We start from the raw sequence: 19,110 nt of genomic DNA, 5'->3' as shown, positions 1-19,110 counted from the left end.
GGAGTGGGTTAGCTGGTAAGAGGAGGATCATGAGTGGGAGAGGGTGAAAAAGAAGGGTCCTGGGGAAGAGAGAATCACTGCTGTGAGGTCAGTCTTGGTCTGTAGTTAGAGCCTGTTGTTGCAACCTACAGTCACAGTCTATCTAGGGGAAAGCCTGCAGTCAGAGTCTGCAAACTAATACCCACAGTCAGAGTTTAGCAGGAAATAACCAGCAGTCAGGAGCTGCAAGGGAAACCTACAGCAGGAGCTTGCTGCAGCCAGAGTCAGTGAATGGTTGGAGTCAGGATGGCTGAGCTGTAAAGAGGAATAAACCAGGGCTCTTTTCATGCTGTGATAAAGAAGAAGTCTGTGTCTTGGGTGATTTCTACCCTCTAACAAGAGGGCTGCTGTAACACCCTCTGGCAGTATAAAGACATTTCCTCTTGTTCTATTACTGTGTGCCTTCATCAAAAGTCCTTCTCCAGTTCTCTTGTAGCCCCTTTGGACACTGGAAGGGGCTCTCTGGTCTGTTTCCTTGGAGTCTTGTCCAGGCTGAACAAACCTGTCTCTCTCTGCCTGTCAGCATAGGTGAGGTGTTCCAGGCCTTTGAGCACATTCATGATCTTAACATCTGACATAGTTGCACACTTGTAGGTATCCCCCAGCATGTAATGCCAATGGCAAACCCCACTGAGGAGAGTCAGCCTTCTGGACAGGGCCTTCCTGGGAGAAGGTGACAGAAGAACTGCTGTCTTGCATGGGAGGCTTGGGGTTAGCTGGATTTTTTGGACATCAGAAAAAAAAATCAAAGTGAAAAACAGAGAGATGATTTAGCTAAAGTTTCTGAGCTCAGAAGGAGCTCTGGGAGGCAAACAGAGCATCTGAGATGGAAAATAACAGAGGTAGAGAGCTGTACTTTTGTGTAGTGTCTTTTTACATCCCTGCAGCAGTGTTTATCCTGCACCAGCTGGTGTTTCATTAATTGTGTGTGCACAGGGAGTGGTAGAAAGCAATACAAACTCTGTGTAAACATGAAGCATGGTCACAAATAGGGAAATACGGAATTGTCAATGTTATTGATTGCAAAGACCTGTTACTGGTGCAGGTACAGGGTTTTCTTGTAGCCCCAGACAGGAAGAGGAGTTTGACTGCAGTTTTATGTGAGGAGGTAATTTCTGATCTCTTTTAAAGCTAGGTTTTCTAGAGTATACAACACTGAGGATTACAAACTAATTTGTTTAGGTCTGGAGCAGTGAGATAAGCAAAAGTTGCAAAAACAGGCTCAGCCCCTATGGAGCATCCTGTGTCAGTGCCTGAGTACATGGATGAGAACAAAAACATGCAAATGTGGATTTCTCTGGATCTCTCTAAAGCTGGTGAGCTTTACAGAGATCCACAGCTAGAAAAGAGGTGATGGCTGTGATACAGATAGTAGGGAAGATCACCAAGAAGCACATGAGAAAAATGGAAGAAGCTTTCCCCAAGAGTGCATTAAGTGTGGCAGCTCAATAGAAGGATACCCACAAGTAGGATATGGTCAGATTGTCAAAACCCTTCACAGCACAGCCTGAGCGCATTGCCACGAAAACCCAGGGATGGATTTAATGCAGTCAGTGTGCAAGTGAGAAGGAAATGGGTCTTCACCACACCATCTGTTTGCGCCATCCCCATAACCCCACCAGTTAACTCTCCTGCCTCTTCCTCCTGAGGAAGCCCTACAGAAATAAATGCAAGGTTCTGCAGAGTCCCCACTTGCCAAGTGCCTCAGCCACTTCTCCTGAGCTGGGAAAACATGCAGTGGTCCCTTTGGGAGAGCACTTCATCCTCAGAGGGGTGTGTTTCGTCAGCAACTCCATCTCTGCACAAGTGGCTTCAGGGAGCAGCACACTGAATTTTCACATAGCTGATGTTGTGTTTCCATGCTGTTGTGGAAGGCTCACTAGCTGGTGGATAGCTCTCCTCCTGTCTTTCTTGGCTGTGGGTGATTTCCCTTGACTCCCTGCCCCAGAAAGGAAGAGCTCTTTGCTGCTGCACATTCAAGTACGAGGAAACATTAGCAAAATGATTTAAATGTGGTCTTTGTTCTTTAAAAATTAATTTAATTTGATTATGCCATAAGTAGAAGGCCTTTGCTCTGCTGACAATTACAGATGCCTCTAAAAAACTGTAATTCCATCAGTCTCCTGAGCTAAAGCACCCTCAGTGTCAGAGCTATGCCAGCCATTAAAGGGACAAGTTTTAGGTGAAAGTAGCACATCCTCTTCATGGTATATTTCTTCTTGACAGCATGCTCTTTAATGTTTCCGTGTCTCGGAAATGTCTCGGGTCTTTTTTTTTCCTCCCCAAGTGGTTCCTCTTCACTGAAGCAGTGGCTTGTCATCATATTAAAGGCAATTTCAGCATGTTCCAACAGCCAGAACCCCTTAATCACACACTGCCAACCAAGAGCTCCCAACTGGGAAAAGCTTTGCTCTTGCTGGGAGAGATGTTTCACTTGAAGAATCCTTGGGACACTTTTTAAGGTTATTTCACCAAGCTTTCTATAGTTAAATGAAGTAGATACTAAAAGTTTAAATAACCTTTTTGATCTTCTTTTCCTGACAAATTTGGATTTCCCAATGGTTTAACGGAGTTATTTCACATCTATTGCACAGTGGGCTGACCCTGTCTTTCAGAGATGTTAATGCTTCCAAGTCTTGATTTCAAATTTAAGAAATTGCCAGGTCACCCTGCCAGTGGGTTTTGTGCTGTGTCTCTGAGTTCAGAAGCACAGATGTGAGTTGCTGAACTGCCCAAACTCATTCTCCCTTGGCAGCATCCCTGTGGCTTTGTTTGCCAGGCAACCCATGGGTAAGGTAGACACTGAAATATGGTCAGTGGTCATTTGAGCTTGGGTTTCATCCCAAAGATCTGTAGAAAGGGAGTGAGCACTGGCAGAAGTGTCCAGCCTTTGGTCTAGACAGCTTCAATCTTCTCTGATATGGCAATAGGCCATATAGGAAAGGAATAACTGAGGTAATTTTGGTGTAGTTGGCTGGCTGAATGAAGAACCATGGTGCAGTGTGACCTTTGGGCTTGAAAACAGAGACAGATGAGAGCAGCTCTGAATGCAGCCTCATCAGAGAATCACAGAATCCCAGGGAGGGTCAGGTTGGAAGGGACCTCAGTGGATCATCTGGTCCCAGCTCCCTGCTCAAGCAGGACCATCCCAGAGCACAGGGCACAAGATTGGTCCGGATGGTTCTGGAATGTCTCCAGTGAGAGAGACCCCAAACATTCTCTGGGCAACCTGTTCCAGTGTGCAGTCACTCATAAGAAAGAAGTTTTCCCTCATGTTCAGGTGGAACTCCAGAAAATGGACAATTTCTGTCCATTTTCTCCTGCTTGGCACCACTGAGAAGAGCCTTGCTCCATCCACTTGGATTCTGCTTTTCTGCAGGGGGACACTGCTGTGGGACAAAAGGAGTCCTGGTGCCCTTCCCTGTGATGTGCCACAGGCAGGCCCTCACTTTTAGCCCCAAAAGATCAGGTCCTTGACTGGGATCTAGAAGCAAATGGGAAAGAAACAAACGACTCCCAGACCCATTCTAGCACTCTAAAACTGCTTCCAGTATTTCAGGAATACTGGAATGTTTTTGAGTTAGCTTAAGTCTGGAGTCAGTGACTCTCTCCACTAAACTGGTCTCTGTTATTAGCCCTGATTGAGGTGAGAAATATCTGGCAGTGCCTGAGCAGCATGTTTTACCTCCCTCTTTTATAATACAAGGTGATGATGTCTTGGCTCTTCTAGGTACAGAGGCTGCCCGTTGTCCCTTCCATTTGGGTTTTTCAAATTATTTCTTCATTTCTGACTTACCACTTCCAAAGAAAACGGATGGTGTTCTACATCGTGTGGCAATGGAAGTGCATTGTTTTAATTGAAGCTCCTGCTGTAAAAGCTTTTCAATAAATTAACAAAGCCTTGAAAGTGATGAAGTGAATAGAATGGCTTGTGGCACATTCCATATAAAACCCAGGTTTCTGAAAGCCAGGTAGAATGTTCTCAATGTCAGAAGCAAGGCTGATAGCAACGGGTGTTATTTTTTATTTGACCAATGGATATAGCTGGAAAAAAATAAAAAATCTTTCAGCTGCAAAATGCTTTTTCAGGTCTGAAGACTTCAGATTAAATTTCAGGCACTTTATAGTCTGCTACAGTAATATTTAAGTTAAAAAAGAAAGCCATAATGATTCCAATTAATTTAAATTTCCACTGAAAGCAGACAGGAGAGAGTAGTACATTTGGGGAACAATTTGCAATTCTTTTGCTGATGTATTACTTTGTAAATGGAGAGACTCTCTTAGGCATTTAGTGAGACCATTTAGTGTTCAGGTAAAAAGCAATAAGTAGCAAGAACACAGAGAAGAAAACACAAATTCTGCAAATCCTCTGTGCCTTTGGCTTTGTGCTGGGGATATGCAGGAACACTGCACAAGCAGGGCTGGCCAGAAGCCAAACATTAAGATTTTGATATTTTTCATTGGAAAAAAAGCACAACCTTCTGAAAATTGTCACTAAATAAACAGAAATAGTTCTGCCTCCCTCCTCAACTCTCTCCCAACACAAACCTCAGCAGTAAGTTGTCCTGGTCTGGATTTAATTCCAGCAATTAACTACAATTAAAGCTGAGCCCTTTCAACTATTTCAAAACCAAAACTCTACACACCATACAGGACAGTGGTGAAATGAAAGGTTGGTATTATATTAATGATCTTATTTTAATTCTAAGAATGTATTTATAAGTTTAATCTTTTTTGCAGTATGGATTTTCCTACTATAGGAGCTTTAGGTTGGAAACCTTGGTTCCATCCCCCAGCTTATCCACTAAACAGCTTAATGACCCTGGGCAACTGATGCATGACCTCTCTGTGCCCTGGCGTTGGCCTCTGGCACAAATGGCAGCTACGTAAGTCCAGCTTCCTCCAAAACAGAGAAAGGGGAGTGGTGGATTGCTGCTGCATATTATTATTGATGATTGATTTTCTGCTCCAAGTTAAATCAGGCTGAAGAGCAGCTTGTAAAGTCTTTTGGCACTTTTCCCCCATTTCTGCAGTTTGCCCCAAGCTCAAAACACCCTGCTGTCATCTGGAGGCTTTGAACAGTGTTTCCCTCTCCCTGCCCCAGGAGTGTGTCCCCCTTAGGACATCCTGGGAGAACTGAAGGCTGTTTTCTTGTTTTAATCATCCCTGGTAAAATGCAGAGACAGTAACTAACCCATCTGAGCAGGGATGCGTGTGGATCAATTGGCAGTGCTGCTGACTGACATTTCATTAGGCCAGTGCCAATAGCAGATATTGATCCAGTGGCCAGTTGATGGAAGTTTGCAAGGACCCAGCCTGCCTGATGGAGTTGAGGACTGTCCTGTGGATGGGGGCATTGTCTGGCAGTGAGCACAGCACCCCTCAGCTGGGCTGGGAGGCAGTGGGAAGCTCCCTCCAGCTCTTGGGCCCTGGGGTACCTGATGGTGATGTTCCGGCAGGATTGGTGGTGACAACGTGGTCATAGTGTGCCACGTGGTGCTACGTGTCACCATCTCTTTAAATCAGTGGGGTTTTCTGAAAGTCGTGAGATGGTCTGGTTGGGGTGGGCGGAGGTTGTCTTTGCTGGGATTCACTTCCACATGCAATGAAAGACCTTGGGTCTAATGGGCTTGGATTTTTAGCTCCTCTGTAAGTACCCCGGCTTCCCTTCTTGCAGGAGAGAGAAACATCTGCAAAATGGAAAACAAAAGAAACCCCATCAAGAGAAATCTACTCTTCTCTCTGCCTTAGTGCCAGACAAAGAAATAGGAGAAATATCTCCATTGCCCTTTGCTCTCTAATAATTGCATCAGCAAAGAAGAAAAGAGAAAGGGGAAGGAGAGATGAATATGTGATACTCTCTGTCAAGAGCACATCTGCAAGTAGTTTGCTCACCCACCAAATGACCAGTCCAGATTAGACTTGTTTACACGGAAGAGTTGTTAGGGAGTGAAGGAAGGCAGGAGTTTAACTCCCAAAGTGGAGACCTAACCAGTGAGAGGGAACAGTGTCCCCATGGGACACTGCTCGGTAAAAGTTACGCTGCAGCAGTCATACTCAAACTGTTCTCTGCTCAAGTTCCCCGTGTTTAACCAAGTCTGTGTTACATACAGAAAACAGATTAGACTCTGATTCAATGCATTATTTCAGCTCCCCGATCCAGTTTAGTCTTTTTATTGAGTTCAGTGTAGGATTTAGGGTCCTGAAAAAGAATTAGGAGGATAAAGCTGGGTTTCTTTTCTGCCAGTTGTGACAGGAGCCCAAGAGGGGCTGTGTGGGTTTGCACCATGGTGACAATCCTTGTGAGGGCACACAGATCAATACTTCACTCTGCAACAGATTGACCCTGAACAAGGCCAAGCAGCAACAGACCCTGCTTGAAACCCACCATAAATCATAAAGTAGCCTTTCTGGATTATTGATTGAAATAATTTTGTATGTGGAAGGTGCATTTTGCTCACTTGGATAGTATTTCAGAAATCATTCTGAATCTGTCTGCTCTGCAACATGCTAAAGCATCTGCTGTTTGGTTACAGCAAAGAAAACAGAAAACAGTGAGTGAAAAAGCAGCAAAAATAAGCAATCAATTCCAACTCCAGAGTCTCATTAAAAAGAGTGGCAAAGCTCCCCACTTCCAGAGGTGCACAGTGCCCTTCTTCAGCATCCTTTTCCAAGCAGAGAGACCCCAGCAGACATCAGAGACAACAGCTGAACCTGCAGCCACAGGAAATCTATGACTTGTTTTCCCCTAGGGTATGAAAAGGTAGAGGCATCTCTGGGCAGGAGGTGCTCAGGCCTGGATGACTCAAAGAACAGAAGAGCTCCTGGTTCAGGAAACTGAGCTGTTCTCAGATAATGCTCTTGTGGCTGGTGAAAAACTGTATAATTTTGCCAAGGGAAGAAAAGGTTTTGGCATTCCATTGGGAAATCTGACTCCTTAGCTCAGCCCACACTTGGCCAACATGTAATCACACTATTTAAAGAATGAGTTTCCATCATGCCAGCTGAGTGATCTGGCTGGATCCTTCCTTGCACAGGAGGGGGTCAGTAGGTGTTAGTACCTTTAATCAATCAGGGGATTGATGTCTCAGGGGATGAGGACAGAACTTCATGTAGCACATCCATGGTGCACTGCCCTAAATGTCTTAGGACAGCTGTGCCTTCAGCCCTTGAGCTGAAACCATGAGAACACCTGTGGGCATTTTTTCAATAAGTGGTTGTTGCTTTTTTATAATGAACTTTCTCAGTTTTGGCAACAGGCCAGCACAGTGACCTCTCTCTGCTGTCAGCCATGGGATTTAGTCTCTCAGTTGTAAATAGTTAGCAGTGATAGAGGGATTTCCAGTTAATTGGGGAAATGAGGGCAGTGTCATTATCCTCTCTTACACTGAGGGAGATGGAGACATGAGGAAAGAGGCAGAGTGATTTGTACAGGACTTCCCACTTGGCTGAAGGTCAGGCCAGCAGGATAATCTATCCCTGTGAATCCCAGCCTGGTGCTCTCTGTGTTTGGCCACGATGCTCCAGGGATGTGACAAATGAGACTTGGATCTCTGCCCACTTCTCTCCTCTTTCTCCTTCCATCCAGACATGTTTTAAATTAAATCACGATGATGTCAGATCCATACCAAGTATGAAGGGAATGGGTTGAACTCTCAACCACTTTCTTCTTAATATTCATGTTTTTCACAAATGCAGATCAGCCTAATTGGCTGCCAGTGTGCACAGATGCCTCTCTGCAAGAGTACTCAGGTGCTGTGAGAATTGATTGCGAACATGAAATGGAACCAGATTAAAATTTGACCTACAGTAATCAATTTCTAAACCACAGGACAAGCAGCAAAGACATGATGGAATTTCTGGCCTTTGGAAATCAGTTATTGGCTGTTGTTGTGCTCTTCTGAAGGGTCTCTCCCTCATTACGTGCCCTGTTTTGTTTTTTGTTTTTTTTTTTAAGATGAGCAAGTTGGGGGACAAAGATCTTTATTAAGTAATCATAAACGAATAAACCTCTTCCTTGCACATAAAATGTCATTAAATATCCCTTAAAAGGGCTTTTTCAGCATCATGGAAATAACTCTCATTTCCTTGAAGATCACTTTGTTACTTGGATTGTAAATCTTCACATCTTTTACAGGTCAATTCTGCAGTTCCTTAGGAAGGATGTATGTGAATACAGTTTCTCCAAAGCAAAATTAAAATGTGCTTGGTAGGAAGCTTTTGCTGTAGGATGTTACCGTGTCTGTGAAGTCAGGATCAATGGAAATTTGCAGAAAGGCTATTATTTACTGTTTCTTTCAAGCAGCTGGAAGACTAACCTACAGAAATCTTCTTTTCCTCCAAAATCCAGCATGAAAGACTGTTTAGTGAAACATCCCTATCCTGGAGATTAACTAATTGCACAGCAGTCAGTCATTCTCACTGCACAGCCAAGGACAGCGATTCCTTTCTCACACGCAGATGGAGCAATGGTTTAACACAAAGCAGTTCCTGGGACAGGAGGATTAAGGGGAATTTACTGGAGAGCAATTAAAAGAGTTGTTAGAGCAGTTTGTTTTTGAGGCTGAATTTCACATCAAAGCAGAGCTATCTGAGGAGTGTACAGAGCAGAGGAACAATAAAGCCATCATTTCAAACCATCTACTCTGCCTTGGAGTGCAGATTAATAAAGTGAGCTAAGAGTTTGTGGAGATTGGCAGGAGTGAATTAGGGGAAGCAACCAAAAGGCTTGTATGGGGTCACTTCCTATTAATGCATTTCTGTCCAGTTTTTCATACTATAACTTCTTAAATTCACATTTTAATTCATGTAAACAAAAAAGGAAGATTGTTTTACTATCATGGAAATTTTTGGGGGGTTTTATTTTTTAAAGATAGTATCTGAAATGTAAGATTTAAAAGCATTTTCACATCAAGTATTAATTATGAGTCTTGTTCTCTGGGATCAGCCTAGATTTTAAAAGCACTTCAATTTTGGATCAAGCTTTTCACCAAGGGTTATACATTAGGAATTGGGCTTGACTGGCCTAGTTTTCAGAATATCAGGAAAGAGGATCCCAGATATGCCCTGTTTTGACAACTAAAGGCTCCTAGAGGGGAGCAGTCCTCAAGGACTGAGGGACGAAGCATCCTAGACCTCCCTGAGGCCATCAGAGCAATGGCCTGGGAAGGGTTTGCTGGGTTTGGCAGTGCTTGGTGTCAGTCGTGGGAGTGATCCAAGTAAGATCTATCCTACAACACCTGGGAGTGGGATGAGCTTTGCAGTGCAGAAGGGTGGGTGTGCAGGACAGACACATCTCAGGTGGTCTCCAGTTTCCTAGGGGCTGTGGGAAGGACATCTCCATTCCCCTGCTGGAAAGTTTTTCTGGAAAGTATAGTGAGGACAAGGGGGAAGGGGTGGCTTTCTTTTCCCTGCTGGAGGTTCATCCATTTGTTCCATGTAGGCAAAACCATCTGATTTTCCACAAGTTCTCACTGAGAGCCACCAGTCTGGCAGGGTCTCCTGGGCAGTTGTGGTTTGTCCTCCTCCCTCTGCAGCTTTTGAAAGAATAATGTTTGTCTGCAAGGACTGGCTGAGCCCTGAGGCTGTGGGGCAAAGCCCCAATAGGCTGGGCTGGAAATAAAAATGGCATCAGATGAAGAGTGTGGAACACACACATACACAGAGTAAAACTTTACAGGAGGCTTTTTGTACACAGTCTGCACCAACCCCTGACATCTGCACTGCCAGAGGTAGGGATTTGGGTCCTCCATCCCCAGCATGCACAGAGGATGTCTGCAGACAGGCCACAGGCACAGAGCTCCCTGTGCAGACACCAGAGACAAACAGGCACCAAGGGTACAGTTTGTCTGACCTGCTTTAACATCCAGCTGCAGGTGAGATGACTCACACCTTCCAAGTGCTTTTGTCTTCTCCCTCCGCTGTGCAGGGCTCCTGGAGAGTGAGTTCAGATGCAGATAGAGGCTTTGTAGGTGAGCCCTGTTCTAAGTGTCTCTGCTCTGGAAATTTGGTGTATTTCATGGGGCAGGAAATGTATTGATGTGTTATATATTTTCAGGAGCGGGAAATAGCTCACTCATCTGCACTGGGGTATCCTGTGTCTTAGTCCTGAATCTGACACAAATCTGCCTTCCACATTAGCATGACAAAGATTTAAATTACTTTTGTACAGTGCACTCCAAGATGTGAAAATTAATGGCATTTTTTGCAGACATCTTTATGGAAATTTCTGTTGTACAGCCTTGCAGCATTATTCCCAAGGAAAATGAGATCTGTGTTATTGCAGTACTGGATATTTGTTATACCACTTAAAACTTTTAAAATCCATTTACCAGCTTCAGATAAGCTTGTGTCATTTCAGGCCAAGGAGGCAAGGGAAGGCAGCTCTTCCATTACCAAAAAAAAAAAAAAAAAAAGGGGCAAAAAGGCTTATGTAAAAGGGTGCCAAGACCAACACACCTTGTGAGGACACTGTAATTCCCTTTTTGTATGGGAATTAGACATTCCTGGAAGAGGTGGACCAGTCCAAATCCTTCTGGTGGCATCTGAAAGCTGGTGAAGGAGCTGCTGGGTGGGTCTCAGCCAGCTGCAAGCCAGCTGTCAGCTCTGCAGCGTGGTCCAAGGAAAGGTGCATTTCCCTGAGATCCTGCCTCCATCACTTGGAAAGCTCCAACTCTGTCTGCTTATCCCACTTGCTCCATCTGCAGTGTTTTCAAGTACTGCTCTGGACCTGTGCTGTTAGATGAGTCCAGGTTAAACAGAGCCCTATATTTCTTCAAATTTATTAACCTGCTTCAGACTTGATGGTCTTGATTCCAAACTTAATGATTCTGTGATTCTGTGATTCTTATTTTGCTGATCTCAGATGGCTTCTAAGACGTCGCTGTGTTAAATAGGAAAAAAAAAAAAAAAAAAAAGGATCTGGACAAATAAACTGGGTTGTGAACAGTCAGATGCAAGGGAGATGGGGCTTCTACAAGACATTGATGCAGACAAGATAATTACCCCTGAAACAAACTTTTGAGAGTTGATCAGCACTGACATCAGCCTGGTCTGTGCTTTTATGACAGTGGCCTGTGGTTACTGAGTGGATGTAGCTGTAGGGACTGAAGGGTGGTGTTTCTGCTGCAGTGAGCTGAGTCAAACCGGTTCTCCCAGGACAGGGCCCTCACACTGTGAAAATCTTTGCTTTTCTGATGGCTTTGTGTGAATCTCCCTCCCTCCTTCACTCTCTCCCTCCTAGTCAGTGCGCACACGCTGCATCCATCACCATGACAACTGTGTTCCCTTTGGATCCCTGGCTGTCCCTTCCTGTGGATTTCTGTGGAGAGGAGCAGGCACATGTTGAACACCACTAACAACAGCATGGATATTCAGGCACAGGACAGGATGATCTCTGGTCAAACACCTGCCACTTTTTATGAACTCACTGTAATTCTTAAAGACTTTTACCAGTTCTTTAATCCCTTCACGTACCTGCCTCAGAGTCACTTATTAAGGGGCCTTTGTGTAGATCTCCTGTATGGAGCAAGGTCATGGAGGGATGATTTTCACAGCACTGCTACAAAAAAAGGCAGCAGGCAAGGGATGCATTTCAAAGCACCTGAAAAGCCCACAGCTTTACTCATTAATTCAGTGTGTGTGTGTCAGCCTTGAGCTGGCTCCTTGACTCCTCATTGCTGCTGCTCTCATCTATACCTGGCTTTGGGGCTGGTTATATGAGCTGGCACCTCACAGGAGCTGCTCCAGCAGTGACATATCCATTGCAAGTACCTTTGGTGAGGTCCCCCTTTGGAAGGGACACAGTTCACACTCACATGAGTTACCTCTTGTTTTGGAAGGGAGGGAAAGGAGGCTGAGGTTGAGATCAAATGGAGAATCTCAAATTGCTGTTGTTTTCTCTCTGCCTGTCTCATAAATAACTGGAGTATTTCAGTCCCCGTGGTTAGCTATCAGTTAACTTCTGCTTCATCTTTGCCAGCTCAGTAATTAATGTCATCTTTGCTGTGCCTTCTTCCCAAAATAAATACACTAAAAGAAATCCAGGAACCTGGTCCCATGGGACAAAATTTGTGCCACATGGAACAGTCTTTCATAATCTGATCCATAAAGGAAATGGAGTCCTGCACCTAATGTTTGTTACATTAATGTATTTAACATTTGGTATGAGACAGGAGTGTGGCTCTTTACTCCTTGAGATAAACTCTATACACACTTAATTCAGCTTCTTCTGCTTAACTATTTGAAGATTATGTCTGTTCCTGGGGCTTACATTTGGGCAGGCCTATGTGTAACTTCTCCCAAAATGGTCAGGGACAAATGAAATAGCTTATCCAATTTAAGATTTTAAAATAATGCTCTCCCAATCTGCATAGAAATGTCAGATTGCCTAAGATGTTTTTCTACTCTTATTTATAAAGAAAGAAAGCTGGTTCAAGTTATTAGACATCAATAGAATTAAGTCTCCATGTAAAGATTTGTAAATGTAAACACATTTTAACTATTCTGGTTTAGTTTAAACCACTGTGGAGGTGGATTAAACCCAGCCACATGAAAAAACTCCTAATATGAAAAAAATTGGTAATGAAAAATAACTATTGCTTAGTGCTAGAATTTACATCTTGGGTTTTTTCTTCCATTCTTTGTCTGTATAAAATCTTTCTTTTCTTTTACTTGTACATATTCTACTGATCTCAAGTACTCCTGACCAAAACTAGATCCTTGCTATGCTAAGGGTACATCTTCTTTGGCCGAGGGGAAAGAACAGAGGGAAGTTCTCCATGGGGTGAAATGATTTCCTTGGCAGAGTAGTTCAGTGGGAGAGTGAGGACCAAGACCTCGGTCTCCATCCAAAGTGCCACTGACCCACAGGGTCAGTTTGGATCTGAGAGTCTGCTTGGTTGTTCATTTCAGAGTGAAAAAGAAAGTAATAAACAGCTATGAACACATACAGGTTACATGAGAAAGCCAAGGGGGAGCATGCCCAGGGCTGTGCATCAGCCCACCTTTGCTCCACTGGAGATAGGGCTCCACTGAGGGAGATCAGTCCTGAATTTTTGACTTTCAGCTAACCTCTGTATTTCTGAGTGCCTGGGTGATTTCTGCACTAATCCAGCATTCAGCAGGCCTGCTTTTCCAAAGGAGCTGCCCCTAACCATTCCAGGCTGTAGCATTTTCTGTCCCAAGAGAAGAAAATGGAAATGATTCATTGAAGAGCTCTGTCAGCTTGTGTTCTGCAGGAAGCTGGGAGAACATGTTCTGAGGAGGTGATAGCAGAGCTTTGGGTGTGTGTCTTCTCCACTGCATGGGCATAAAGTTGGAGTAAAGCTCATAGCTGTGAGTGGTTCTTGGCCTCACACAGCCAGACCAGATTTGCATCGTGTATCTGACGGCACTTGCCACCTTGGTCACCCATCCCTTTCAGCTTCTCCCAAAATGTTTGCTCTGCTGTGAGTCACAGCAGCACCAGGCTCAGATCCCCCCTGCCACTGGGCTCAACCCATCACCTGGCCAAGTGGTTCTGGGGCAAAGAGCTTATGAAAGTTATTTCCTGACTCTTATAAGGACACACTTCAGGAGTATGAGGTAAAGGTGGTGTCAGGTTAGAGACGTTTTGGCTTTTCTTCTGCCAAACCCAGCAGCAGCACTCACTGGTAATTATATTCTGCAGGGAGATAACCTTTGTCTGGAGAAGGTTTGAACTGAGTCTAGAAGAGGGACAAAAGAACCAAGATTGAACTGGGGGAGAAAGGGAGACGAGGGTAATTTTCAGTGAAGTGAAAGCTTTGGGATAGAAATCAAAAACCTGCTGCTGTGGTCTTTGTTGCTGTCATTCTGGTTATTATATACCTGCAGCAGGACAGAAGTTGTCAGAGTTGCCTGGTGCCTTTCCCAGTGGCCCTTCCAGTGCTGCACTGGCCATGGAAGCACTGCAGGCCCATGCCAGGCTCTGGCAGCTGCCTCCCTTCCAGCATCCCCTACTCCTCTGGACAGCAGCTGCCAGGCACAGGCTGGCTGCAGGAGGGCAGGGTGCTCAAGTTGTGAAACAGATTCATGGCCAGAAAGCAGAGGAATCACAGAAACACAGAATGGTTTGGGTTGGAAGGAACCTTAAGGATCACTCATTTCCAACCCCCTGCCATGGGCAGGGACGTCTTCCACTTTTGCAGGTAACACAGAGCCCCATCCCACCTGGCCTGGAACACTCCCAGGAATGGGGCATCCACAGCTTCTCTGGGCACCCTGTGCCAGGGCCTCACCACGCTCACAGTAAAGGATTTCTTCCTAGCGTCCAGTCTAAACCTACTCTGATTTTAAAGCCATTCCCCCTTTGACCTATCACTGCACAACTTTTTAAGTCATTGGGCAGAAGATGTTTCTCCCTCTGCAGATGTTTTCAGGGACTCAGAGCAAGGCAGAGCAGCACAGTCAAACAGGGACACCAGCAGAGGAACCAGCCATGTACCCTTGGGGGACACACCCTGGGGACACATCCTTGCAGCTGGTTGCTTTCACTGTTGCATCTTCTGCCAGAGGTGCTGCGCTGCCCTCCGGGGAAAAAGAGGCACAAACAAAACATCACACACAACCTACCATCCGAATCTGCCTTTAGAGACTGTGGCTTCAATTAAAGGTAATCACTCAATTTTGAATCAAGGGCAACTTCTCTTGCCATCTTTTGCTCTCCCCAGTGGCCTGAGAAAGAGAGAGCAGCTCCATGAGAGCAGCTGCTGATGAAGGGGAGCTCCAAATGAGGGAATGTGTCACTGCATCTAGGTCAGAGGAGTCAGATGAAAGTAACTTCCATGGTTATCCCTTGGTTTTGTTTATATTTTTTTTTAACTTGGCTTCTAATAAGCAAGTTAAACCAAAATATTATAAGCAGCTGCATCTATCAGCAGCAGGCAAAGATGTATCTACTGCAGCTCTCTAATGAAGCTTTGAAGTCCAGCTCATCCCAGATTCATGCAGTGAAGGATCTGTAGCCATTGTGGCACTTCTCTGCTGACTTCTGAAGATGGGAGACTTGAAAGTAAATAGATACTCAAATATGGATACTCAAGTTGATATTTCAAAAACCTACAGCTGACTGACACAGGGTTTTGTGTATTTCAAATAAATACACAAATGTATTCCTTTCTTTTTCTTTTCTTGCCACACTATCCCTTTACAGTCCATACTTGTATTAAATCATAGGCTGTTTTTCACAGTGTTGTCAAACAGAACCAGTTTCCCTACTCTGCCTCAGTCCCACATTCAAGAAAACTGGATGAACCTAAAAAAAAATCATATGTGTAACATGCAGAAAATCAACAAAAAGGTTTTTCTCTGTGGATCCTCCCCCAGCTTGAGGCTCAAATTCCTTTTTCTGTAGCAGCCTGAGACGTGCTGCTGGGTGAAATAACTCAGCACTAAATAGTGCATGATGAGATGATGGATATTTCTGTGTTTTAGAGCCACACACAGCTCTGTTATGCTACTTCTCCTTGGTGCTCCCTGTTCACCTACACATATTAGACATACTAATTCTGCAGTAAACACTTGTAAAGTTTGTGAAGCCACACATGTGGTCCATGGGGAAGCAAACTACACCCTCCAACACTCCTAAAAAACCCTAACCCTAACAGTAAAACCAGAAAGTATTGAGCAAGTTGGGATTTTCCAGCCTCTGGAAGGGTGTGTACATTGAATTTATCTTGCAGCTGTGTAGTGCCTGCTGAATTACTGTTTCCTTTTGATCTGTATAAAGATAATGATGGAGCAGGTATGAGTGTGAGTAATGGGTAGGTTGGCATCACAGTATTTGAGTTCTTTGTCGACTGCTTTCTTCTCTTTGTTGAGTTTCTTTCCTTCTGTTGGTGTTGGGGTATTTTTAGTTCTTCAGGTAGTAGTATCTTCTGCATCAAGAGAAAAGGTGAAACCCACTTTTAATGTATTCTGTTAAGAAAAGGGGTGGGGGGTGTATGTACCCTACCTACTGTGGTTAATCTTAAGGTTGCTGCATCGTGATCAGCTCCATTTGAATTAACTACAAAAAATAAAGATGGAAAGGGAGATCAGAATTAGGAATTAAGAGAGAAATGACTGTTCTCAAGACTGTTTACCTATCCCGCATTAATATTTTCGTGTGATGTCCTTTGGGTCCTGACTCTGCTGTGGATTTATCCCCCACAGATCATCTTCAGGAAGATTAGCGATGTCAAGAAGGAGGAAGAGGAGCGCCTGCGCCAGAAGAACGAGGTGACACTGAGCATCCCCGTGGACCACCCTGTGCGGAAACTCTTCCAGAAATTCAAGCAGCAGAAGGAGATGCGCAACCAAGGCTCCACCCATATCGACCCCGAGCGGAACCAGCTGCAGGTGGAGAGCAGGAGCGTGCAGAATGGGGCCTCCATCACAGGCACCAGCGTGGTCACCGTGTCCCAGATCACACCCATCCAGACCACCCTGGCCTACATGAAGACCAGCGAGGCCGTCAAGCCCAACAACCGCGACGCCATGGAGCTCAAGCCCAATGGGAACGGGGACCAGAAATGCCTCAAGGTGAACAGCCCCATGCGGATGAAAAACGGGAACGGGAAAGGCTGGCTCCGGCTGAAAAACACCATGGCCACCCACGAGGAGAAGAAGGAGGACTGGAACAACGTCACGAAGGCCGAGTCCATGGGGCTGCTGTCTGACGACCCCAAGTCCAATGACTCGGAGAACGGTGTAAATAAAAACCCGCTGAGGAAAACAGACTCTTGTGACAGTGGGATAACAAAAAGTGACCTTCGCTTGGATAAAGCTGGTGAGACTCGCAGCCCCCTGGAGCACAGCCCCATCCAGGCGGATGCTAGGTGTCCCTTCTACCCCATTCCTGAGCAGGCCTTACAAACCACGCTGCAGGAAGTCAAGCACGAACTCAAAGAAGATATCCAGCTGCTAAGCAGCAGGATGGCTGCCCTTGAGAAGCAGGTGGCAGAAATTTTAAAAATATTGTCTGAAAAGAACGTATCCCAGCTCTCTTCCCCCAAGTCTCATTTATCACCCCAGTCTCCTCCCCAGATATCTTGTCAGGATATTTTTAGTGTTTCAAGGCCTGAATCACCTGAATCTGAAAAAGATGAAATCCACTTTTAGCATATACCTATGTGTATATATGTATACAGTATATATGCAGAGGTGTATATATACCTTTATACATATATATATATGTGTGTGTATACGGTAAATATATATATACCTATATTTTCACTTGCATCCAATATGACTTGAACACACCAAGGATTTTGATATGTAAATATTGCATGTCCAGCTGGATTCTGGCCTGCCAAAGAAAGCAATTATTAACATAGATATTGCTTGTATAATATGCAGTTGACTGCATGCACACTTTACATTTATTTATAATCTCTATTATGTAATAAAAGAATGACTTTTGTTTAACAAAGGCAATGTACTATTTAAAGAATCAGGGTCTAACCTGCCAATATTGCCATGACAGTTTTGATCTCAGGCTGGGTGAATTGAGCTTTTATTTCCTCACTGTCTTTTCTGCCGAGTTAAACAGTAGATTACTATGATGTGAAGGACACGTTCAGACTCCTGTTAGTATTGTTTCCTGGTATCATTCCAAGACAATATACTGTATATTTGGTGATGAATTCCCCTACTCCTCCTAAAGGGAGGGCTCAGCTCAGTGGGCAGGGAAGGGCACCATGCTTGGTGCTAGGGTGGATCACTGGAATTTATTTGTGTGGGTATTGTGCATGCACAGCCTTTTATTTCAAATATCCTCCTGCTCTTTGAACATCATAAGTAAGAAATAATAATAATGATAATAATAATAATAATGGTGATTTATGTAACAAAATGAAACTAACAGAAACTCTCTCAGTTGCACTCCCTGAGTGTTTGGGGGTAACTTCTCTCTTGAAAGCCTCTTTTTACTGATTCCATTTTTATTGAACTGTTAGAGTAACATTATGTAAATTCTCTTTGCAGCACTCAGTGGTGGTGTCTGGTTCTTGTATCTTCGTTAGCATGTCCCGTTTTTGTGGGCTTGAGGTTTCTCTCCCACTGTTCCCCCTGTTGCCCCTGGCAGAAAGACTTTGCACGAGGTCTGAGCAAGGGAGAGAACTTGTAGTTCAGCTCCTTGGGAACCACGTGAGCAAGTTTGAAAACCTGAAGTTAAAAGGCTGCGGTTAATCCCCCTCCACTCTCTTTCACGAGGACATTTATCAGTCTGCAGCTGCCTTTAGAAAGAGAGAAAATAACTGGTCAGGATGTAATTCTCTTTAGTCCAAGGTGCTTGGATGAGAATGTGTGGGTGGGAGAGTGGTGGGTGTGCTGGGGAATGGAGTGCTGCCTGCAGTGCTGTTCATGCCTTGGGCTGGTGGAGGGGTTCAGTGCATAGAGGGCATGTTTCAAGAGCAGACTTGCAGCACCCGCACAGCCAGGTCCCACACATCCTGAGTCCCCCACGTCTGACCCTCCTCTTAGCTGACTCCCATCAGCATCTTCCAGCCTTGGGCCATGCTCAGACCCCCTCTCCCCCTCCTGGGCTGGAGCTGCTGGCTTTGCAGGGCTGCAACAGGGCAGGCTTTGCACTGGATCTTGTTTGATCTCCTATTTGGAGCTGGGCTTTTGGACTCTGCCTGGGTCTGCCCCTGGGTGTGCTGGGTGTTTTTGCCTCTCAATTTGCACTGGTTTGAATCCAGGTACACAAGATTAATAGCACAAATTCCCATTGCAGCTTCAGAGATGTTCCCTGGTGCAGCTTGAGGCCAGCCCAGCAGAGCACAGTGGCTCCTTCAGAGAAGGATTCCACCTTCCCCCAGCTTAAATGAGCTCTTGTATCAAGATCCCGTGTTTTCAAAAGTGCCTGGAGTATGTACCACAAGGCATTACTATCAATCAGGTATATCAAATACATGGTTATAATTAGTGAGCATTCCAAACACACACCAGTATTAGATCTAATTTTTAACATTAGAAAACTAGACTAAATGAAATCACTTCCTGAAAAACTAACAAAATCCCTAAAACTCGAACAAACCATCATCTGCAGTAGTGGCAATTAGGAATCTA

General features: G+C 44.7%; 1 protein-coding gene across 1 annotated transcript in view; it reads left to right on the top strand.

Moving 5' to 3' along the window:
- The window catches only part of KCNH5 (potassium voltage-gated channel subfamily H member 5), a 149,921-nt gene extending 131,552 nt beyond the window's left edge, over nt 1-18,369 (top strand). Inside the window, exon 11 of the mRNA XM_066321624.1 lies at nt 16,213-18,369. Within this exon, the coding sequence (XP_066177721.1) occupies nt 16,213-17,160 (948 nt within the window). The 3' untranslated portion in view covers nt 17,161-18,369. The remainder of the gene's footprint in view (nt 1-16,212) is intronic.
- Nucleotides 18,370-19,110: the final 741 nt, after the last annotated feature.

Source organism: Sylvia atricapilla, chromosome 6, assembly GCF_009819655.1.
Source record: "Sylvia atricapilla isolate bSylAtr1 chromosome 6, bSylAtr1.pri, whole genome shotgun sequence".
Classification (NCBI taxonomy): domain Eukaryota; kingdom Metazoa; phylum Chordata; class Aves; order Passeriformes; family Sylviidae; genus Sylvia; species Sylvia atricapilla.
Note: the sequence above shows the minus strand (reverse complement) of the source record. Positions and strands in the feature narration are given on the sequence as shown.